The 25,233-nt window shown below is 45.2% G+C and overlaps 1 protein-coding gene across 1 annotated transcript in view; it reads left to right on the forward strand.

The window, feature by feature from the left end:
* Positions 1-237: 237 nt before the first annotated feature.
* Positions 238-25,233, forward strand: part of INPP5B (inositol polyphosphate-5-phosphatase B) — a 783,203-nt gene continuing 758,207 nt past the window's right edge. The window contains exons 1-2 of the mRNA XM_086956440.1: positions 238-374; positions 6,311-6,376. Coding sequence (XP_086812566.1) covers positions 6,367-6,376 — 10 coding nt within the window. The 5' untranslated portion in view covers positions 238-374; positions 6,311-6,366. The remainder of the gene's footprint in view (positions 375-6,310; positions 6,377-25,233) is intronic.

Consider the following 25,233-nt stretch of genomic DNA (forward strand, 5'->3'; position numbering starts at 1 on the left):
GTCCGCGGGTGTCTTCAGCACATTTCTGCGTTGTTAGCCAGTTGTGGGAACAGCCCTGAGAAGAACGGTAAAGTAACGGGTTTGCGGTGTCCACATCTGGCTTTCAGCCCGCAAGGTTTCCTGTCGCGGCGCTCAGTCTCCACCTGCAGGTTCCGAGCGGTACTGAACATGATTTGCAGATGAAGCTTTATCTGCCTGTCACACCACTGACAGGGGTTTTGTTAAAGTTTCTTCTGTGCTGACGTTGCCTCTTGATCAGTCCACGAGTACTGAAGAATACGAGATCTTAATCTGCCTGCAGAAAGCCTACGGAAAGCAGTCCGGAAATACAAGCCAGCGTTCCTTAAACGCCCACCCGCAGCCCGAATCTTGACGTAAGCATCTGCTCTGAAAAGTGCTTTGGAAAAGTTGTTTATGGTTTTCGTTCGAGTCCAGGCTTAGATATTTCTAATGCATTAAGAACACATTTTCCAGAGTAATCTGCTACCCGCACGCGTGGCACTGTCTGCAGCGCACATCTGATTATGTAAAGTGTGTTTGTTTCTACTGGACGCAACAGTGGGTTTTGTCCTCTGCACGTGAAGTTCAACCATGGCTAACAGTGTCTTTCACTGGTGTTGGCGACACAAACAGGACAGGGACTTCCTTTATCTCTTGGTCCCCTGTAGCACAGTAGAAAACTAAACTGCGGTATACTAAATATATAGAATCTGCCAAATTTACACTCGAGCATCTGTTTAATTTGCATTGCTTTGCCTTTGGGATTTTTCTAGAGGGCGTGGGCTTGTTTCCAGATGTTGGTATGCAGATGTGGTACTTCCGCACACCATCCGTTCGCAGTCGCTTTTCTATTCAGCCAATGTTTAGTTCATAGGTATCTTTCAGGGATTTCACAGTTGCCTTGTGACAAGGTTATTTAAATGTATCTAAAAATATATGCTAGGTTATGTAATCTTGTGCTGTGGAGATCAGTATAGCACCGGCTTGATTCAAGCTACGTAGCTTCCTAGCTAGGTTGGTTCGCGCTTTAAAAATCCCACTACATGGACACGTACTTATTCAGCCCGTTTCTAGCCTCTTACCATTCAAGGAAATATCCTATTTTCGGGGTTGTTGGGTGAGAGTCTGTCCGCAAAGGGGCTACCTGTTGGCAGCAGTCGAGGGAACGGAGGCACCTGTTGCTTTTGTAGACGAGCACTGAATTCTGGGCAACCAGAGGCACGTGCTGTATAATAACACAAATATTAGCCCTCCACGTGAGCCCTTGAGGGGGCGGGACTGAAGAAAATGTGTCCATACAGCAAGTTGGCCTTCACGCACAGAATACCTTTGACGGAGAAAGCACCTATAGAAATGCCTGAGGCTTTTTTGTAGTATGTTGTGATGTTAATTACAGTGTTAGGGATGTACCATTTGTCTCCGGTGACAACAGCAGCTAAGAGGACGTAGTTTCTCACAGCCGTCCTTTTTTGGTGTATATTCCCCCCTCAGGTGAAGAGGAGTGGAGGTTGGAGTGGCTGCAGGCGGCATGTATGGACTGTGGGCGCAGTGTAGACGGCCGCAAGTAAAAATTGAGCCTCCAAGTTGGTGAATTTCAAAATAATGCTCAGGCATGCGGTTTCTCACAGTGGCCTCGGTGCCGTTTTGTGCTTTCTCTGGCAGAGGAGGGTGCAGGCCCGGACTGGCCGTTGCGGGCACCGGGCAATCCCCTGGTGCGCCGCAAGGGTGGGGGCCGGTTTTGGGCCCCTGGGGGCCGTTTTTGTTACAGGGCCGTGTCTGGGCATACCCAGCGCATTTAGGGAGAGAAAGCAAAAGACACAGAGATGATGGATGGAATGCAGGGCAAATCAAACATTCATCCCCAGTCAAGAGACCTGGTTTAAATCCATCATTCTTTTGCTCACCATTCCACCCCAGTTTAGACCCAGCCATTTGCAATTCAGTCTTGACTCTGTTCTTCATGGGAACAGTCCAGCCTGAACTGCCAAGCCAGGTGCTCCCTGGACCAGAAACAAGCATCCTGGGACGGGTTTCAGGGCATCACCCCTCCTCAGACAGGCTAGCTTGATTCCAGTGGCACAATGAGCCCAGGACCCACGTCTGTGCATACCTGGCGTACTTAGGGCGAGAAAGCAAAAGACACGCAAATAATAGACGAAATGCAGAGGAAATATGAATGAACATAGGCCTCCGTTGCCTTGCTTTCACTAGTGTCTGCTAGGGGATGCGTGGAGAGTTCGCTGACCGACGCTATGTTCTCAGGATCTGCATGGCACTGATTGCTATTAGTAAGCTTTGCCCTGCTGTTGTGTTCTGGTACCTCACTCCCAGCTTTCAAGAATGGTGTTACAGACCGTAGTATTAATAACAATCAATACATATTTATATTTGAGTAGAAAACATGTCAGTGGATGTATGTTTGTTCAACTATCATTCGCATTTAGTCCTTCCACTTAAGGTGGAGACTGCAGGGCTTTCCCTCCTCCAGTGCTCAGTGCATTGCTATTGGTGAGGACACCTTTAAGAGGGTAAACAGGAATGTGCGCTGTTCTGCAAGTCACATCCTTGTGAGGGTAAAATGCTATTTTCTAATTCTTGCCTTACTCATAAGGATGATTGGAGGATAACTCAATGGATCTTCCCACAAGGCTTTTATTTATGTATTTATTCATCGTTTTATTCATGTGGTTATTGTTGATTTGTTTGCCACATGCATCATGTAGATTGCGTTATGGCTGTACGATAAAAATAGAAGTTCACTCGAATAGATATATTGTTGTAAAATAACAGAACAAGTACAGGGCATAGCACACAACAAACACAGATTTGCATTCTCAAAATTGAGATTTTATACTAAATGTGTAATGCAAGGTAACACAATAGATGAAAGTTAGTTAATTGAATTTCGAGTCTTTTAAAAAAAAGAAAATCACGTTATTAGCTTTTAAGTAAATTGCACACTAAAAACTATGAGCAGCAAAGAAAACCTGAAGGTCCTTCTACGTTCTGGGCCATTGAATCCTCACCAAATGTTAGTATAGTCACTCTTGCTAGGTGCTAGAAAGCACTTCATAACATTAAGCCCAGTATTATCTAATGGGCTATGCTTTGGGTTACCTCGGGTCTTCTCAGAATAGTTCGGGTCACTTGAAAAATTTTGATGGTAATTTAAGGGATACAGGCAGAAATACTGCTACCCAGGTTATTTACCCACCACGGTACCCAAAATACCGAGGAATAAAATATATCACACCTAAAAATAACCAGAGGCTTAGAATAATTGGGCAGGTGGGGTGGGCAGAAAATCTAAACCAAAGCTGGCAATATGAGAAGCCACTGTAACTGGATTAAGGGTGACAGTGCTTTTGACCAGAGATATCACCAGACAGAGAAGGTCAAGGATACGGCATGCTCGCCTTTTTCGATATCTGAAGGGGATGGAGCAGCTCCTTGACCCTGGGCAGCTGCACAGGGGCAACTTAGCGACTTCTGCCCAGTCTCAGTCCTCGGACAAGTCCTTGAAGTCTACTGGGATTTGGCTCTCTTCCTGTCGACCAGGCCACCCCTCCTGCTTGGGTGCAGCCCATCTCTTCATGCGGGGAGGTCGAGCAAGCAAATTGACTATCCAGGCTTTCCCAGACTTAGGCCCAGTCCGACAGTAGAAACAAAACTACACTTACTTCTGTAATGGTTCTGGTGCATAGGCCTCCTTGGTGTTAAGTTGGAACATTTAACAAAGTTCTGGTTGAGGGAGCCCGTACAAATGCTTCTGTAGCGGCCACAGTGCACGCCTTTAGCAACCCACTCTAGATGCTACTTTTGAAAGTTCAAAGATTCATTTAGTCCCGGATGAGCATCTTCCTTCTGTTGCTGTCCAAAAATACTCAATCCCTGCCCTGGCCATCCTGAGACTAATTTGAGATGGTCCTGATAAAGATGTACATTGTCCTGACTGGAGGATAATGGGACGTGGGCACAAATAATGAAAAGAGTGCAGGTTGGGTAAACCCAAACTACAACAAAGCATCTGTACTGACTTTGTTGACACCCTCTAGGGGCATGTAGTCTTTTGGACAGAGCATGTGATGTGTGCTTGTTGTCTGGTATGTACTGAAAGAACAACACCACTCCTGAGCAATAGAGACCACCATCGTGTACAGTACACACATGTGAAATCCAGTGGACTCGGCAGTCAGAGTTCATGTACACCAATAACCCCTGCCCCTACAAACCCCCACAACGGGCAGCCTGCAAGGCAGAGGCACAAGTACCCCAGTTATGAGATAGAGACCAGATCTCTTACTGGGGAGCTAGTAGGCAGAACCCAGCTAAGGTAAAGGAAACAAGGGCCTCTATCCCTGTCTAGAAACATGCTGCCACCGCAGCCATCCTGGGTAGAGAGGGCAGTACACATTCTCACAAAAAGGATATTCTCTAGTTGACCCGTTGCACCAAATCCCAAATCAGATGTGGACAAAAAATTTAAATAAGCAATTTTCAATATACTCGCATGATTAGTGAGCTCATTGAAGAAAAAAAACACAGGCCTGTCCAAAAATGTTCAAGGGGAGGGAGTCACCACTTTCCAAAGGCAAGCATCAGACACTTGTAACAACATTTCTTAGTTTTCTATAACTTGCAAAAAAAGATCTATTTTAATTCCTTTCCTCATTATGCTTTTTATTAGTTTTCAGCTTCTCACATAAAGACGATCCCCCGGTGCAGGCTGGGACAGTGTGCCCTGTTACATTTATTGTGCAGCTATGAACTGACGCCTGCAGTGGGGGCAGCGCATTAGCGAAAGGTAGATTGGCTGTTTGAAGCATCCTGTCCTCCTTACACTGAACAGGTGGCAAGGGGATGTATGACGAAACCCTGCATGCATTTCCTATGCATGCCTTTACTCCACAGTCACCGCCCGACTACGACGTTACCAAACATTCCTTTACAACGCAAGTCATTACAACAACTTGGGTGCGCAGTACGTTAGAATAGTATACATTACTATTCCAACTCCAGTCAGTGTATTAGTAGGGAAGGTGTTGGACCTAAAAATCCAACACCAGTCCAACAACGTGCCCCCTAAAGTAAGTTGCTGTAACAACTTGCATGGTAAAGGAATGCGTGGTAATGCCGGGGTAGTGACTGTGTTGTAAAGGCAGGCCGTGATTCTGCCTGTGGAGTAAAGGATGTTTCCCATGGCAAGGTGGGCTGCATCTGAAAGGGGAATAAAGATCGCACCGCAAGGTGGATGTAGTGAGTGACTGCACCCACCTACAGGGGGATGACATGTTTGAGGGATCTTGGGGACCCTTTTTACTTCAGCATTTTAAATGGAAATACCAAAGTGCTGGTAATCACTATCAAGCATGCCTCTTTGCTTCAGAAAAGTTCAGATACTCTTCCATTAAATGTATTTGCAGCAGAGCTGAGAAGTGCTGGTAGTCTTCCTTTCAAATTAAAGAAGCGCATGTATGCAGGACCTGACAGTACCTGCCCATTTAATGCCCTGTTTTCCCACTTTCAAGTTGCACCCTCTTGGGGTTGCACACAGTGTTTGCCACCTCTCTGTAGCACACAATATGTAGACCTCTCAAAAACTCTTTGTCTCTGCACCCGCATCGATAATACAGCGCGGGGACAGAGGCAGCATTTTTCTTCATTTACATGAGGCAACAACCACCTGCAAATGAGGGAGCACCCCTTGAGATCTCACCAACACACATGTAACACCTGTGCGGTCTGGATTACAGAAGGGGCAACACAAGCATCTGCAGTCCCTTCTGTGATACCAAAGCGCAATTTGGACACAAGAACGAGGCACACCTGGTTGTTGAGCCCTTAGGGAACTTGGTTTAAGGCGGCCCACCTCACTTTAAACCATAACTTTCATCCGAGAGCCTGTGAGGCCCTGTCTCCATAGCATCTTATATTGAATTTAGTGGAGCGGTTTCACGGCACAGGATTCTGAGCCTTTCAGACAACTTTGTTCCCCGCTTATTATTCCTAAATCTCCCATGTGTAGTAAATGTGCCTCCATTAGAAGCTGCTTGCTTGGTGGTTGATAAAAGTTTTTGGGGCAGGGACATCAGAGAGATGCGGCGTCCTTCAATGGAATGGCTCAGAAGGCATAACCCAAGCCGGACTGCAGAAAAACATCACCAATCTTCTCATCTAGCCATATTTAAAGTATACTCTTAATATTTTTAATATCCAGGACGGAAGAATGTAACCTGCCATCAAAGTGATCTGCCTTTCAAAAACCTAAACTGTTATATTTTAATTCCTTGTTTTAAATTCTCCCTTTCAGCTCTGAAGAATGGACCAGTCCATTGCCATCCAGGAAACTCTGGCTCCAGGAGAAACATGTTTAATCGTATCCTTTTGCTGTATTAGTTTTCACGATTATTTGTTAAATACCAGGATTCATCATCACTGTGACCTATCCACCATGGAATCTAACAGGTGTAAGGAGGATGGCACACAAAGGCGTTCGCAAATGCACGTTGCCCATCAGTGGTTAGCGTGCTAAGTGGTAGTTTGAAGTGCTACAAAAAACTGGGGATGTAGAAGTAAACCACGACAGACTCTACTCACCCCTTCATCTATGTGGGGTAGACAATTTGAGTACCATTGACTTGGCTATTAAAAACACATCTATTGCAATTGCGATTTAGCGCTATGCAAGTTATCATTCACATAACATTCTCCTGCATCCCAGTCATATAGTGCAAGAGGGTACCAGTTCCACCACTGGGTGGGTGGTAACAATCAGCCCTGTGTACTTGGGAAGTATGGGTTTTAGCATTAATAGCTGATTGTATCTGCCTGTTACTGTTTATTTAAATGCTACTACAGAGTTTCAATGAGCCTGACACAGGGGAAGTAGTAATTTCATGACAGTTTCTGTTATGTCATCATGTTAATAAGGTGTGTGACGTCTCTACACCAGCCCTCTGCATTCGTAAAATTGTGCCACTGCTTTACTCCCAGGTAGAGCAACAAATGAGTTGTTCCAGTGAAGTGGAAGAGACTAGGAACCTGATTTTCTAAGCCAGACTTACACTTGCAAACTGCCTTTTTTACAAGTATATGATCACTTTTGTGATTTTGACATGATGGTTTCACACTCATTAATCGATTTACTCACAGAAAAATCAGGTGAGGAGTGGGTGTTTGATGGCTGGAATGGCTATTTGAGTTTGTGTCATAAACAAAAACAAAAAGGGAGTGGAGACGTTGTGGATTCGGTCTCCCCAGCCGCAGTATATATAAACAAAGAGAATCCGCAGAAAAGTATTTGGTATGGTCCCTACGATGGTGGGGAACACACTGTGTTCTTTAAATACCCCTCACACACCAAAAGGACCTTTGGTGTCATGCTTCATCATAAGGGGTCTTCGCATCCCTCTACGGAATGCGGCGTGCTACTAACCAGAGACTACGCAGGAGCACTGTTGTAAACTCTATGTGTGGTGTGTGAGAGTATTAGGTACTATGTGAGTGGTGGGGTCAGGAGTGAATTAAAGTGTGAGTGTTAAAAAATACAAGGCACGTGAGATCTGAAAAAACTTTTATTCGGCCTCCATGCTGGTATTATTAAAAGTGGTGTGGTGGAGGTATTATTGTATTTAATGTACAATACCTCACTTGTGCTTCAACATGTTTCAAAGCAAGGCTTCTTCTTCAGGATGCTGGTTAGTAGCACGCCACATTCCGTAGAGGGATGCGAACACCCCTATGATGAAGCATGACACCAAGGGTCCTTTTGGTGTGTGAGAGGTATTTAAAGAACACAGTGTGTTCCCCACCATCGTAGGGACCATACCAAATACTTTTCTGTGGATTCTCTTTGTTTGTATATATTTGAGATTGTTACCATCCCCACCCTTCCACGTTTCAAGGTATTCACAAGCTCATCTCTGTCCTCTTCTCACCCATTAAAACATTGGAGGTTTTCTTCTGTCAAGAATTGCAACGTCCTAAGTGTGACAGGTACACCTAGACCTGGGTCCTGTGCTCATTGTGCCAACACACTCAGGATGAACCCTACTAGGGCCCAAATGTGCCAAAACAGGGCCAGTGTAGCTTGTGTGTAAATATCCCTGTGTTTAAAATATTGGAAAAACATGACTTCTATAATAAAAACAAAGATTACTAAGCCTATAGGTCTGGGTTTAATAGGCCTGTAACATTAGCACAATGGAGAGAAAGAGAGGGAGCGAGAGAGAGGAGGGGCAGCAGGAGTGAACATAGAAGGCTATGTTTGTAAACAAGTTCCTTATGCAGTTCAATGGAAGCACTTCACTGGAGGCGGAGGGATATACCCAAATAGTTAATATCATTAGGCGAGAGAGCAATTATACTCCACTGGGCTGAGACAAGACATTATTGACAAAGTCTCAAGTTAATGGTTGAAAGAGGCTGGGTGAAGGAAGCCAATGGTTAAAAGGGGTGGGCCCTAAGCTCACCCAGTGCCTTCTGACCCTCACAGGTGAGTAGTGCGCATCACAAATCCCTGATTGATTGACTCTATGCACATTGTTAGTGCCAGGTTGGTTTGACAGATGTTCTGTTAAATTCCACACCTAACAAGCATTGGCAAAACCAGTTGCTGCGGCATTAGCTGCCAGCTTGTTGGCTTTGTCAATGCTTATTTTGTTTTGTTATGGTATTTGCAAAACTTTATTGTTGAGGAAGCTGCCGAGCCCTCATCAATCTAAAAAAAAAAATGGTGGCTAAAAGGAAAAATATATTTTTGTTCTCTAAATGCACATTTTGCAGTAATAGTCCATGGCCCAGAAGGGAACTACTTTGTGTGGATGTGCTCCTTGTGAAAGGGAAGAATGCTATCACTCACTGCAAGGTTAGCCAATTGCATGCAGTATGATGAAGTGGGCTGAAAATAAAATCATTGAACGGCTCAATAGCCAGCCTCTATATTTTGATACAATATATATCATTTTAGTAAAATCAAAAGGTCTGGGCTAAAGACAGACCTAAAAAGGAGGAATTCACTTTTAGAATTTATTTACACAAAGCCAAGCAGCACTTTCTACGGAGATCATGAGGTTACATTTAGGAGCAGTGGCTGGGCCTTGGACAGAGAGTAGACAGAGACATACAATGATTTCATGGGTCTGGTTAAGTCCAGACCTAAAAATGGACGCTAATAGTTAAGTGAAGTGCCTATTAGATGTCCTAAAGGTCACCATTTTGGCAATAAAAACTGCAGGGAATGAGATTTTCTTGGGAGCATGGTAGCCTGAAACGTTATAGCATTAATATCTCATGTACCTCATGAACTGCAGCAACAAGATATAGTGCACAATGGGAAAATTAACCATAAGCACTTTAGAAATTCAAAGGAAGATAATGGTCTTAAGCCTCTGAGCATGTCACTGAGACAACACAGCAGGTAGCAGTGCTTAATTCTTGCCGGTGGTACCATCAGGTGGACACTGGCACTTATTTTTGAAGACCAGGACTTATTTTTCCTCATCGGTCGTTGAACCAGAGGAAGATAGTGAAAGGCACCAAAAGGAAGATAGAAGAAAGAAGAGAAAAATAGGAAAACAGTGAAAAGGAAAGAAATCGGGCAGTAAAAAGATCTCGCTTCAGTGAGATACAGAGAAAGGAGGTGTGGGGTGGTGGAAGAAAAAGGAGTGTTGGGATTCAAAACTAGACATCGGTTGCATTAGTAAACCACTCCCATTTTGAAACATTGTCAGCAGACTCGCAAGGAAAACATTGGGCATATCCAGGTCCGGCTTTAGGGCAGTGCGACTGGTGCGGCCGCACTGGGCACTGAAATGTAGAGGGGACGCCGACCTCAGAGGGAGCGCTCTGTTTAGCAATAGCTTATGATTGGACAGATGAGGGACACTTTTGATCGGTTGTAGTGAGAGAATCTGTGGAGGCGGTCATGGGGTGTCGGTGCGCCAAAAATGATTGCCGCACTGGGCGTCACCAGCGCTAAAGCTGGCCCTGGGCATATAAGCATATTTTTCTAAACAAATTGAAACGTCTGATAGTCTTTTAATCTTTATTTGCTGCTGTTCTTATTTCAAAAGCCATAATATTCTTTGACCATAATAATGTCTGCAAAATATAGCGTGGGGGCTCGTCACCTCTTGCACCCTCTTCTAGAGCTGGAGAGTACGCATGCAGTCTGCTTTCTAGGTTCCTGCATTCAGGCTGTGTTTCTGCATCGGCTCCTTGCCATCCTACCAGTCTGGTACAAAAGAAAAAAAGGAAGGATAGGGGCTGTCAAAACCTGCCCAGGTCTACCCCTGTTGCCAATACTTGTTTGTTTCGCACTTAATGAATTATTCATGCCAGCAGGTGGCAGCACTTTTGACATTAAAGATTAATTTGTCAGCTTGCACACGTATTACCATGAATAAAGAGCTTGCATGGTGCACGGTCGGAAGATAATAGAATCTCCCCCCCTCATCCCCACCCCTTCCCCCCCCCCCGCTGCTTTGCAGGAGACTCAAATGTACTTATATAATCAGGATTCATGATTGTTGCAGACTCTTCCTGGTGGGTTCAACACTCCGAAAATGCACGTCAACGATATATTCTATGTCTACTCTCTTTCCTTACACCTCCACCTCCAAGTCAAATTCATTTCATTGTTCATTGTGTATGGCTTGTAAGTACACCAAGAGCAACAGAGTGCTTTATGTAAGCTGATCCCAGCTCCGGTTGACGATCTGGCCGGCTGGTGGTACCGCTTCGAGACTACAGAACTGTAACTGCTTATTTAATTAATTTAGCCTCGCGCTGTGTTTATTTCATTAATTTAGCCTCGCGCTGTGTTTATTTCATTAATTTAGCCTCGCGCTGTGTTTATTTCATTAATTTAGCCTCGCGCTGTGTTTATTTCATTAATTTAGCCTCGCGCTGTGTTTATTTCATTACTTTAGCCTCGCGCTGGGTTTCATGAATGTAATTTACCTAGCGCAGTGATTTTGTAGTACTTGTGCATCAGGCTGGGAACTGGTTTGTGCCCCCGGTGCCCTGGTGCATCTGCTGCCCCTGCCTTACTCTCCCTTTGACCCTCCATCTTGTTGTGTGTTCCCTGGCCCGCCCCTCCCCCCTGCTACCGCCTCCCAGCTGCTGCCCCTCCCACCCACGAACAGAGTGCTCCCTACCTCCTCTGACGCGCTGTGATCACCTGGACCTCATCCAGCACGGTCGCTCCCCCCACGCTCCCTGATCCCAGCTCCGGTTGACGATCTGGCCGTCTGGTGGTACCGCTTCGAGACTACAGAACTGTAACTGCTTATTTAATTAATTTAGCCTCGCGCTGTGTTTATTTCATTAATTTAGCCTCGCGCTGTGTTTATTTCATTAATTTAGCCTCGCGCTGTGTTTATTTCATTACTTTAGCCTCGCGCTGGGTTTCATGAATGTAATTTACCTAGCGCAGTGATTTTGTAGTACTTGTGCATCAGGCTGGGAACTGGTTTGTGCCCCCGGTGCCCTGGTGCATCTGCTGCCCCTGCCTTACTCTCCCTTTGACCCTCCATCTTGTTGTGTGTTCCCTGGCCCGCCCCTCCCCCCTGCTACCGCCTCCCAGTTGCTGCCCCTCCCACGCTCCGCCCCATCCCCTCTCCATTTATGGACAGATGCACCCACGCGCAGCGTCCACGCGCTACGGCCCCGCCGAAGGTGCGCCAAAGGTAAGCCCGTCTACGCCCGTCCGCGCCTGGACCGCGCCCAGCGCCAGTCCCCCTGCCCCTCGCGCTGCCCAGCGCTCCCGCATTACCTACGATGCCGCCACCCTCCTAGCCCTTAACCCCGGTCGCGACCCCAACTGCGCCCAAGCCGCTCCTGGACACACCCATGGACCTTTCTCTTGCTACTCCTGCAGATTCATCGGCACCGACAACATCTCCGCTACGACCGCACCACAGATTCCCGACCCCAACCACCTACAATGCATCCTTCTCAACACCCGATCGGTCCACAGGCACGCCATTGACCTATGGAATCTACTAGACACCACCTCTCCAGACGTCGCCTTCCTAACAGAAACATGGATGAACGCTTCCTCCGCCCCAGACATCACCATTGCCATCCCTGAAGATTATAAGATCACACGCAAGGACCGTACCGGCCACACAGGAGGAGGAATCGCTATCGTCCATAAAAAATCAATCCGCATCTCAACCAGCTCTGACGCCAACCGCGCCAACTCCGAACACCTTCACTTCCAGATCCACATCGACCCCAAGTCCACACTCAGAGGCACCCTCCTCTACAGACCACCAGGACCCCGCGCAAAATTCAGTGAAGACATCACGGACTTCATCACTCCACACGCGCTCCCCTCCAAAGACTACATCCTTCTGGGAGACCTCAACTTTCACCTTGAAAAGAACAACGACCGCAACATCACCACCCTCTTGGACAACCTCGCCAACCTCGGACTTAAACAACTGGTCACTTCCCCCACCCACATCGCAGGTCACACACTCGACCCTATCTTCACCTCCAGCAATCATGTCTCCTTCAGCCACACTACGGATCTCCTCTGGACTGACCACAGCTGCGTTCACTTCACCTACAACAAGCCGAAACCCACCAACCACCTCCAACCAACTCTGCAAAGAAACTGGAACAAAATCACCATCGACCAGATCTCCTCATCGCTCCTTCTAAACATCCCAGCCCAGTCTTCTAACCCAAACCAAGCCGCCGCCAACTTCACCCTATGGTTATCCAACACCGCCGACACCTTAGCACCACTGAAAAAACGTCAAAGCAAACCTGGCAGCAAGAAGGCCTCATGGTTCAACGATGATCTTAAGAAGTCCAAGAAACTCTGCCGCTCCCTTGAAAAGGCCTGGAAAAAAGACCCAACCACTAGCACCAAGGACGCCTTCAAAAACGCCACCCGCACACACCACCAACTAATCCGAAAGGCCAAGAAAACAGCATTCAAGGATCGACTTGACAACAACGCCCACAACAGCAAGGAACTTTTCAACATCGTCAAGGAATTTACCAATCCCTCGGCCAACTCCAACGACATCACCCCCTCTCAAGCCCTCTGCGACTCCCTAGCCTCATTCTTCCACAACAAAATCGCAGACATCCACAACAGCTTTGACAACCAACCCGGAGACCAACCCACCCAACCATATGCTGAACATTCTCCCCCCTTGAACACCCTTAACGACTGGAACCCAACCTCCACTGAGGACACCATCCGCCTGATGAACTCCATCCACTCAGGATCCCCCACAGACCCATGTCCTCACCACATCTTCAACAAAGCAGACTCCGTCATAGCACCGCACCTCCGAGACGTCATCAACTGCTCCTTCAACTCCGCCACCTTCCCGGAAAGCTGGAAACACGCTGAACTCACCGCCCTTCTGAAAAAACCCACAGCGGACCCCACCGAACTCAAAAATTACCGCCCCATTTCGCTCCTTCCATTCCCGGCCAAAGTAATCGAAAAAGCTGTCAACAACCAGCTCGCCGCTTTCCTCGAAGCCAACAAATCCCTAGACTCCTCACAATCTGGCTTCCGAGCAAAACACAGCACTGAGACCGCCCTCATCGCAGCAACAGACGACATTCGAACTCTACTGGACAATGGAGACACAGTCGCCCTCATCCTCCTCGACCTCTCTGCAGCCTTCGACACAGTCTGCCACAGCACCCTTTTACAACGCCTCAGAAACATCGGAATACAAGGAAAAGCTCTTGAATGGATCACCTCGTTCCTCACCGGAAGAACCCAGAGAGTCCGCCTTCCACCATTCAAGTCCGAGGCCACTGAAGTCATCTGTGGCGTACCACAAGGATCCTCACTCAGTCCCACCCTCTTCAACGTATACATGAGCCCCCTCGCGACCATCGCCCGCCAACACAACCTCAACATCATCTCTTACGCGGATGACACTCAACTGATCCTTTCTCTCACCAATGACCCCAGCACCGCCAAAACTAACCTACACGAAGGAATGAAAGAAGTTGCCGAATGGATGAAACACAGCCGTCTGACACTGAACTCAGATAAAACAGAAGTCCTCATCTTAGGTACTTCCCCCTCTGCATGGGACGACTCTTGGTGGCCGGAACCCCTTGGAAAAGCACCCATCCCGACAGACCACGCACGGAACCTAGGCGTTATCCTGGATTCTTCACTCTCAATGAACAGACAAGTCAGCGCCGTATCCTCATCCTGCTTCAACATTCTTCGCATGCTCAAAAAAACATTTCGCTGGATCCCCACCGAAACCAGAAAAACAGTCACCCATGCTCTGGTCACGAGCCGACTGGACTACGGAAACACCCTCTACGCAGGCACTACCGCTAAACTCCAGAAGAAACTCCAACGAATCCAAAACGCCTCAGCCAGGATCGTATTAGACATCCCGCGCAACGAACACATCTCTGGTCACCTGAAAGACCTCCACTGGCTACCCGTCAATAAGAGGATCACTTTCCGACTGCTAACCCACGCGCACAAATCACTCTACGACATCGGACCAGAATGCCTCAACTCACGACTGTCCTTCTACACCCCCTCCCGCCAACTACGTTCTTCCAGCCAAGCCCTCGCCACTGTACCTCGCATCAACAAGACCACCATGGGAGGCAGATCCTTCTCATACCTGGCTGCTAAAACATGGAACTCACTCCCCACTTACCTTCGCCTTACCCAGAACCACCTAGCATTCAGAAAGCAACTTAAAACGTGGATATTTGACAAGTAATCCTCCCCCCCTCCCTAAGCGCCTTGAGACCCCCTGGGTATGTAGTGCGCTATATAAATTCTTTGACTTGACTTGACTTGACTAGTTCAGGAAGCCAACAACGATGACAAAGATGGATAAATTAAGCAGTCCAGATATTAAAGTATAAACTAAAAATCAAGAAGATAGGATTTTTCGTGTTTGTCAAGCTGGTGGATCTAGCAACTTGGCATTGCAGGATTACATGTGCTGACCCAACAGGGCGGGTATCTCATCATTGGTTACCTCATCATTGGCTATCTCATCATTGTTTATCTCGTCATTGGTTATCTCATCATTGTTTATCTCGTCATTGGATTATCTTATTGAGAAAAAAGAGAGAAGTGGTACAGAAAGAAGACAAGCAACAATGTAAATCTTTATAGACAGCAAGGAGCCTGCACGGGTACCTGATCAGAGGCTGTTATGTCAAGTATTGGAGAAAATCCATGCTGGATCAATTGGCAAAGTATGGGAGCCTTCCAGATCCCATCTCCAGATGAGCACCTCTGCAGGGTTAATTCATCAGAGAGCTTTAACATTAGGAGCAAGAAGCGCATGAGCCGGCCTCCTGGCTCTCTTGTACTAGCACCTTGCCTGTGACAGCAGGCAAGGTGCTAGTACAAGAGAATATCAATCGGGAGATGATTTACCAAGACAAGTGACAACCAGGAAGCAGTTGTTTCAGATCTCGTTGCCAAGGAGAACAAAAATGCATACTGCAGAAACTGAGGGAGGAGACCTCCAGACTTTAAGGAGGGGAGTGTTAGTGATGCAAATGCTACAGGAACAGCTTGAGATACCCTTACGGGTGATTAGTCATGCTCTGTTAGTCCTGTTTGATTAACTGATTGATTGATTGAGAATTTCAGTGTCCCAGCTGAATAATGTTATGGGCCAAGGTGAAGTAGTTTGGCTACTAAATGTCAGTTTGTACTAGGATCTGCCCTCAATGGAAAGGCAGTACAGGGAAATCAGCAGAAGGGTGGCGTGGTCAAAAAGATCTCAAGAACTGAAATGGGCTACAGAATATGGTGTTCCTTTGAGAGTGGTGAGATTAATTTTAGGCATTCATGAGAGAATGGCATTACCATGGTCCGATCTGGAGAGGGTGATGAATTAGACCAAATCATTATAGTCTTGTTCCGGGATCAAAGGTGTTATTCCATGGATGATGTCCACCTGGACGTTGGGATTCTGAGTTGAATTATTTTTCCCAAAGCAGTTTTTATTGTTACTTTTTTAAACAAAGGGACACAACAGAAAATATAGCACTTATAGCATGCTAAGTTCAAATTCCAGGCATGTTTCGAACCACTCCCAAATTTTGACTTTTTCAACAAAAGCAACACTGTCCATATCAATCATTTTTTTTAGTTTAGAAAGCTTTATTAAGAGAAACATACCATGTAAAACATCAGTACAGAATCACTAGCAATAGTAGTAAAAACAAGTTGGAATAAACAATTTGGAGGTGGAATAAGGAAATATCCCAAAAAGGGAAATAATTAAATGTACTCAGAGAAAATGCATTTTTTTAAAGGGTTTGTAAAGAAAGGAAGGAGGGGGAAGAAAGAGAGAATCCCAGACAGGGATGGAAAATTCTTGTGATAAATCTTTTTCCCATGCAAGTTCAGGTTTGGATTTGGGTCAATCTGAGGTGGAACGGGAAAGGATCTTATAAATAACAGCAGCTTTGAGAGGGGTAGAGAAATCTGGTGGAGAGGAATTTGATGAAAAGGAATCTGGCAGGGAATTATGATGTGATATGAGGGTTGTAAGAGCTGATTTGAGAGCTGAATATTGGGAAGAATACTTCTTCGTTAGATTGAAGTTGGACTGAAGAAAGGAGAAATCTAACAGAGAATCACCAGTGAAGAGCGAATCCGCATATATTATGCCTTTATCGATCCACTTCTTCCAAAAAAGGGCTCTATTATTGATTTTAAGGGATGAGTTATACCATAATGGAGTGAGAGAGTGAATGTGTGATTGTGAGAGGAAGGAGCGAAATAAGGAGAGTGCAAGTGCCCTAGAGTGTTTGAAAATGGGAGAAAGAAGTCTCTTGGGAGGTTGAGACAAACAAGTAGCAGTAAGCAATGAAAAGGGCGAGAGCTGAGCCATTTCAATGGCACTCCAGGCTGTGACAGGGAGAGGAGAGGAATCTGATAAAAAGGGCCATATTTGCTTTAAGGTAAAGGAATAGTGGAAACGGATAAGATTGGGAAAATTAACCCCTCCCAAATTTTTGGGTTGTTGGAGACGAGATATAGAAATCCTGGATTTGCGATTATTCCATAGAAACCGAATAAGAATGCGATTAATAAGCTTAAAGAAATATGCAGGAAGAGAGATGGGAAGCATAGACAAGTAAAAATTAATAATAGGAAGGAGCATCATTTTGATTGTTGCCAATCTCCCCCACCATGATAAGAATAATGGAGACCAACGGTCAATAAGAGCAGAGAGCTTGGCGAGAATATTTTTATGATTAATACTAACAGTATCTTTAATATTATTTGCATAAAGAATACCCAAACATTTAATATGCCGTGGATTCCATTCAAAACCAGAACCCTGAAACATGTGAGGAAGGCAAAATTTATTAAGGGGCAAAACTCCAGATTTATCAATATTCAACTTATATCCAGAGACTGTAGAGTATTCACGAAGCAGGGAGAAGAGAGCAGATAGAGAAGTAGTGGGATTAGAAATATAAAGTAAAATGTCATCCGCGTAAGCAGTGAATTTAATATCAATGTTCTTATGTACGAAACGAGAGTATGAAGTGGAACAACGTATTTTTTCAAGAAAAGGTTCTAAGGCTAGAATAAAAAGAAGAGGTGATAGGGGACAGCCCTGTCTAGTACCTCTGTGGAGTGGAAAATAAGAAGATTGAGCGCCATTAACCCAAATAGAGGTAGAGGGAGCAGAGTACAATAGACGGATGAGTTTAATGAAATGAGGACTAAAACCATGCCAACGGAGGGCCCCAAACATAAAATCCCAGCTAACCCTATCAAAAGCCTTTTCAGCGTCAAGGGTGATAGCCGCTAGAGGGGGAAGACATTTTAGAGGCAAGGTGTATGATGTTTAAAAGAGTCTAAGAGTTATCAGTGATAGATTTACCCTTGACAAAACCGGATTGATAAATGCTAACTAAGTCAGGAATAAGGACATTGATCTGGGAGGCTAAAATATTTGCATAGAATCAGTATTGATCAGGGAAATGGGCCGGTCATTTTTACACAATGATGGATCTTTATCTTTCTTGGGAATCAAACATAACATAGCTTGTGAAAAAGAACCTTTGGATTCTCCCATGGAAAGGAAATTATTTGGCATGCTCCGCAAGATCTTCAGATGGTTCCCCACAGAAACCAGGAAGACCGTTACCCAGGCACTCGTCAACAGCCGACTGGACTACGGGAACACCCTCTACGCCGGAACCACAGCCAAACTTCAAAAAAGACTCCCAACGCATCCAGAACGCCTCAGCACGACTCATCCTGGACATCCCCCGACAAAGCCACATCACCGGACACCTGAGAGACCTGCACTGGCTCCCCGTCAGCAAGAGAATCACGTTCAGACTCCTCACCCACGCACACAAGGCTCTCCAAGACCTGGGCCCCAAGTACCTCAACGACCGCATGACCTTCTACACACCCACCCGCCAGCTATGATCGACCAGCCACGCCCTCACCACCGTACCACGCATCCGCAGAGCCACCACTGGAGGAAGATACTTCTCCTACCTGGCAGCCAAGACTTGGAACTCCCTCCCCACCCACCTTCGGCGAACCCAAAACCATCTCTCCTTCAGGAAGCAGCTCAAGACCTGGCTGTTCGAGCAGTAACGTACCCCTCTCCCCAGCGCCTTGAGACCCTCCCGGGTGAGTAGCGCACTTTACAAATGCCGTGATTGATTGATTGATTGATTAATTAGGGAGGAAAGATGTGGAATTAGAACATTCTTAAAATGAAAGTAGAAACGGACAGTGAAGCCATCAGGGCCTGGGGATTTATCTTTAGGTAAAAGAGTAATGGCCTGAAGAATCTCTTTGTCAGAAATTGGGACATCTAGCAAGGAGAAATCTAGATCAGAGTTCGAAGCTTTGGGAATGGACTGGAAAAATGAATCTATTTGAGAAGAAGACTGGGTAGATTCGGGAGCATACAAGGAAGAATAGTACTCTACAAAACAATCGAGAATTTTATCATCAGAAGAATGACGAACCCCATTGACATCAGTTATGACTACAATTTTGGACTTTTGTTTCTTAATTTTAAGATAATTAGCAAGAGATTTGCCAGCTTTATTGCGCCCACCATACATTTTGGAATTGAATTTAAGAAGGTTGTTACAAAGTGCATCCCAAGAATGTTTATTAAATTGGATTTTGGCTTTAACAAGAGAAGAAAGAGCATCAGCAGAATTGGAGGTATAAAAAGATGTTCTAATTCCTTAATTTGCTTGAGAATGAGGAAGGATTTAGAAAGGGCTTGTTTTTTTTTGCGAGAAACGAAATCAATAATATAGCCTTTGCAGCTGCTTTAAAGGCGTCCCAGACAAAGTAAAATTGAGAACACGAGTCAAGGTTGTTATGGAAAAATTCATCCATAAAAAGAGTAAATTGTTCAGTAAATTGAGGGTCTAAAAGAAGGGAGTTGTTAAAGCGCCAACGACAAGAACTGGGTGTGGGAGAGGGCAGGTCAATATCAATGATAATGGGAGCATGATCAGAGATGAGGATAGAGCCTATTTCTGCATTAGTCATAAATTGTAGAGTGTGTTGGGTAAGGAAAATGTAGTCTATGCGGGAGTGTGATGCGTGTACGGGAGAAAAAAAGGAAAATTCCAGGGTATCAGGATGGGACAATCTCCAGGAGTTTATGAGGCCTCTTGAGGATATAGCTTTAAAAAAGGATTTTTGCATCTTATTAGGGATGTATCTAGACTGGGATTTGCGATCCAAAAAGGGATCCATCAGTTGATTGCAATCACCACCCACAATTAGATCGACAGATGCATGCGAGGAGAGAAGCCTAGAGAAATCATTCCAGAAGGATAAATCCACTCCTGTAGGACCATAGACATTGCAAAAGGATATATCAGTATTATTAACCTACCTATCCAAGAACAACCATCTTCAAATAGTATCTGAGTACTCATTCTTTAACTGTATAGATAACAACTTGTGAAACAAAATAATACCACCATTTTTGTTGCCAACTGAGGGGGAGCAGAAAATATCGCCCACCCATTGTTTGCGTAAAGACGACAAATCTTTTAAGGAAAGTTAAGTTTCTTACAACATGGCAACTTGACATTTCAATCTAGCTAAATGAGAGAGGACTCTTTGTTTCTTAACCGGATTACGGAGTCCTTTAACATTCCAGGAAATGACATGAAGACCAATCATCTCTGGAAGTCAAGGCATAGTAGACCAGAAGATAGGAAAAAAAGAAGTAAAGCCTGAAAGAGATACACAAGAGAAGAAAACTAGAAAAGAAAGATGAAGAATGAATTTGAAAGAGCACAGCAAATGAGGCTGTGGGAACAAAAACCACCAAGAGAAGACTAGAGGAAAGAGCAAATTGTGAGAAAGCTGAGGATACAAAGAGGATATAAAACGTGAATAACAAAAGAGGCAAGATATACTAAAGAGTGCTATGGAAAGAAAGCGAATCATGATAAAAAGAGCGAAAAATAGGTGAAAAACGTGAAGGAAGAGAAAAGAGAAGGAGGGGAGATGGTAAATAGTTGAGGAGAGGTTGGGATAGGAGAGGAGAAGTGGGAGAATAAAGCTCCCAGAAGATAAAATGAGAAAAAAGAGATGGCACAAAGCCGAGAGGCTTTAGCCATAGAGACCATGAACAAGAAAACCGATGCAGTGCGGGAGGGAGCAACGAAGGACAAGACAGCCAAACCGACCAATGAGGGAAGGGAGGAGACAATTTAATGTGATCACAACAACAACAGTCACATATGAGAGAGGTAAAAAAATCGAGTACCAAGAGTGACCAATGAAGACGAATGAAGGGCACTTACCAAACACATGGAAGGGGAGGGCAGCTTGTCGAAAGTAGGGTACAAACATCAGGGCGGCACAGAAAATGGATTGGACAATGAAAACCGCAAGGTATGGATCTGTTCGACAAAGAAGAGAAAAAAAATTACGAAAACAGAATTACCACAAGGGACAAAATACCAAATAAAAAAAAGACTACAAATATGAGCACATAAGAATTAGGGTTTGCTGAACTCCATGGACTCCTCCTTGTGAGTGTGGATGAACTTTCGAAGGTCTGCCGGGTCATCAAAACTGTAAGTTCTTTCTTTGTAAGTCACTTTGAAAAAGCAGGGATGGGTAAGGCCATATCGAGCGTTCATAGATCTGAGAGTGGGCCTTAAATCCAGAAACTCCTTCCGTCGTGCAACAGTTGGTCGAGAGACATCCTGTGTGAAAAATACCTTATGACCAGACCAAAGCAGTTGTTTATGTTGTTTAGCAGAGTGTAGAACAGTCATGAGGTCGGAATAAAGGAGGAAATAAGCAATAATGCCTCTGGGTTTTGAAGTGGAGGAAGAGTTTTTTGGTCCAAGACGATGAGCCCTTTGAATATTAACATCTAGGTACTTGGGGATGCCGGTAATAGGAAGGACTTGTGATTTCAAAAACGTGATGATATCAGACCCTTCTGAATTCTCCGGAACACTGTAAATGCGCAGGTTATTGCGTTGATTTCAATTTTCCAAATCCTCAGAGGTTTTCTTTAACTGATCAATCTCTTTGGTAAGACAGGCCACTCTGCCTACGACATCTTTAGCATCACTGACCTTCTGCTCCACATCAGTTAATATCATATCTAGACTGGACCTTTTATCGTCAAGTCTCTGGAGAGTAGTAGAAGTGTCTGTCATGAAAGGGCGTATGAGGCGTAGTTCCTCCATAATAACTTCCAATGTGACAGGGAGAGGAGACTTAGACGGTGAAGGGGGGTCCTTTTCGAGGCGTTTACCAGCAGCGACAGAGTCTTTTCGTGTAGCAGAAGGAGCACCATGAGCCTTAGAATTGTGTGCTGGCTCCATTTTAAATGCGACACCAAAGGGATCAATAATGACAAGAAAAAAGAGCCAAAAGAGATCCACAAGCAAGTGAGGCGACGACGGAATAGCTCAGAAGGTAGCAGCCATCAAAATGAAGAGCCAATGAAGTAGTAAAAAAGTGAAGATGAGAAGATTAGGTCCGTAACGCAGGTGTGCAGCTGAAGTAGTTGAAGAACACACTTTAAAGAAACATCATGAAGGAAAAATGCTCAGCAGATAAAAAACCAAATCTCCAGCAGGAATGGCGACAAAAAGGCAAGCCATGAGGAGAAGCAGCGGCAAGGAGCAGAAAAAAGCAAAATAAAGGAGAAAAAGACGCTGCGTGATGAGAAGAAAAAAAAATGGCGGCTGTCATCCTATGTAAATACATAAGTATGGGACCCCCTCTAAATGTACTTTCAAGGTCAGGGAAAGAGAGGAACATAATTACATACCAGAAAGATATTCCCTCATGACCTAATTAATTCCACAAATTACAGACTATATACTTTCAACAAAAGCCTGCTACACAAGGTGACAACATGTAATTTTTCACATTTATGATTTTTATTTCTTTTTGTTTAAAAATTCTTATTTTTTGCAATATTTCTTTAAGTTCATACCGATCATTTTACAAAAAGAGACATATAATTCATCATGTAAGCAATAAAAATGCAAATACCATACAGAGAACAAAAACCTAATGCATTCACACCGTTATTTTATGCATACTCTCTCATACATTCTACATTCATTCTTTATTCTGTGTCTGAGGGGTCACAGGTTGTTTTGTGATCTATCACACAAGGTCTTTCTGGTATGTCATCCTATGTAAAGCCAACCATCTAAATTTCAGGTAAAAAATGGCATGTTGTGCCTTACAAGCCTACCCAGTTGAGCAGGGGAGCTTCCGACAGAAGAATCCACCGTTTTTGACAAGAAAAGCCTCCAAAATCGAAGCCCTTCGTCATCGAGCGCTCCTCGTCATCCCGTAGCTCGTTAGGGAGCTGCCATCTTGTTTCGCCACGTCGCGCATTCCCTCCATATCAATCATTTTAACCACAATTGGCATTAGCATATCCTGGCTGCAGTCTCTCCATCCCATTATCACTTGTGGCTGGGGAGACTTCCTGCAACCTCTTCCCTGACTCATTGGGATACTCCTATGAGATCATATATGTCAGTCCAATTCTGTGCGCCAGGAATCAATCGGTGGAGCAGTTTGGTTCCTCCAATGCTATGATATGTTTCTACAGGCCACTCTAGGATGCAGGTGATCAAGCACTTTACCATATGGTGATAGTGGGTCATAGCCGTGCATCTCCAACAGCATACGATTGACCTCCCTTAGTTGCATGGATTTAGGCGCTGTCCTGCTCCCTCTCAAAACCCAGTCAGCTTGGCGCAGAGCCAGACAGTATGCAGGAAATCCCCTGAATTCCTATAACCTCCCAGGCAGCAGTCCCAAGCAATATGTACCATCTTTTGTAGCATCCTTGTACTACAGTAAGTTCTGTGCAATATATCGATCTGTGTCAACCTGAATTTAGCTGTAATGGCCCCTTCCATGTAGGGCGTTTTCCCACTCATCCATCTCCCACTGTTGTTTCAGTTTCTGTAACAATCATGGCATGTTATTGACCAGAGTTTTGTATATGTGGGACACCAGCTTCTGTTGCAGGTGCTCATCGAGTACCCTATGTTCCAGGGGGTCACATCTGGGATTTACATATCCATGTGAATATGCACACACAAGGTATATTAAAACTGCAGCTATCAAAATGTTTTGCCATGCTCAAGACTATATTAGTCTTGCAGCAGTGTGAACATCTTCAAACGCTTGCCCCCCATCCACCCCCAGAATTGAGATTGCTATTGTGTGCCACAGCTTAAAATTACCGAGACAACTCAGTAGTTTCAGGTCAGTACTATAACTCATGGGGGTCAGCCTGGTCACCGTTATGTTCCCACCCTACTCGTCTCGTGAAAGTTTCCTATTCTTTTACTACCCTGGCTCTGTGGACTGGTAAAGGCCTGCATATGTGGTGCCATAGATTCTACCACATCACCACCATCACCCATGCTTTTCCGTTTGTAGCAAGGGATCTATTTGGGGTGAAATATCATTTGTTCACCACTGCGTTATGTGAAGCCCAGTAGTATTGCTGCAGATCATGGAGAACAATATACTCCGCAGCACAGTGTGTCCAGTGCAATTCTTGGACACCCCCTCTAAAAATAGGGTACATATTCAGCTCTTACAGAAAAAAATATTCCAGTACAAAATCTGTCATATTTTGAAGTAAATAAAAAAATATGGGGAGATCGACCAGTTTGTAAAGTGCGGCCCTGCCTAGCACCGAATTTGGCAAGGTCTGGAGGAGGGCTACTTTCAAGGATGCCTGTTCCCCCAGTCTGTTCTGATGGGAAGATCTAACGGTCCAGTGTCTGCCCATTTTCCATCACTATGAAACAAAGGTGCCTCTCTTTGTCGCAGCTACTTATACATAACCTAGAGGTATTTGGGGGGTTTAGGCAATATGGATTTCTGCCTGTTCCCAAAAAATCCACAGGGGGCCTCACTGCCGCCCCCAGCCAGTAAGGAGTCGTCCAGTCTTAGGGCACCCTCAATGTACTGCGCTGAAGAACAATGATCGAGCAGCAGGTACCGCCTTGCAAGTGAGCCGGCGCCTGCCGAAGAGCTTGAGGAGACCTGACTGCAAACCTTTTCAGTCACCAGGTACCTCACGTCAGGACACCACAGTGTACCCGGCCACCCTGAGCTCACTAAAGGGCTAGACCAGCCTCATATCCATCCCCAAGGCTCACTCCTGAATCCATCACTCAAAGTGGGTCCTCTATGGCTAAACCACCCTGCTTTGGCCTCAATCCTGCACAACCACAGCTACTCCAGAATGGAGCACCAGCCAGCCAAGTACAGGACAGTGAGCACCCATGCAGACACTCACACTGTCCTGGCTGAAAACATTAGTTTAGTATAGCAGGGCACAATATTTCAGAATTTTCTTTGGCAGTTTTACATTCCGGTCTGCCCTGCCTGGCTGCTGGATGCCCCTTCCCCTTCTGATCTCCTCACCAGTTGCAGGAGCGCTCCCTTCAGGAGATTTTAGCAGGATATCAGCCAATCTCACAAGGAGCTCAGGACTAAACGGCCATCTTGTGCTTGGGCGTAACACGCCCTCTTGGCTTACTTGTTGATGTGTATGAGTAGTATGGATGACTATCTAAAGTGAATCCAAGAGATTTGGAACTTCTGAAAATCCCCAGGGTACATATCATGATATTCACGGAGTTGAGACATTTTTTGGAGGAGGAATGGTAAGGTGAGCCAAGCAAGAATTCAGTTTTGTTGCAGCTGAA

The sequence above is a fragment of the Lissotriton vulgaris genome, chromosome 2_1 (genome assembly GCF_964263255.1).
Source record: "Lissotriton vulgaris chromosome 2_1, aLisVul1.2, whole genome shotgun sequence".
Taxonomy (NCBI): Eukaryota; Metazoa; Chordata; class Amphibia; order Caudata; family Salamandridae; genus Lissotriton; species Lissotriton vulgaris.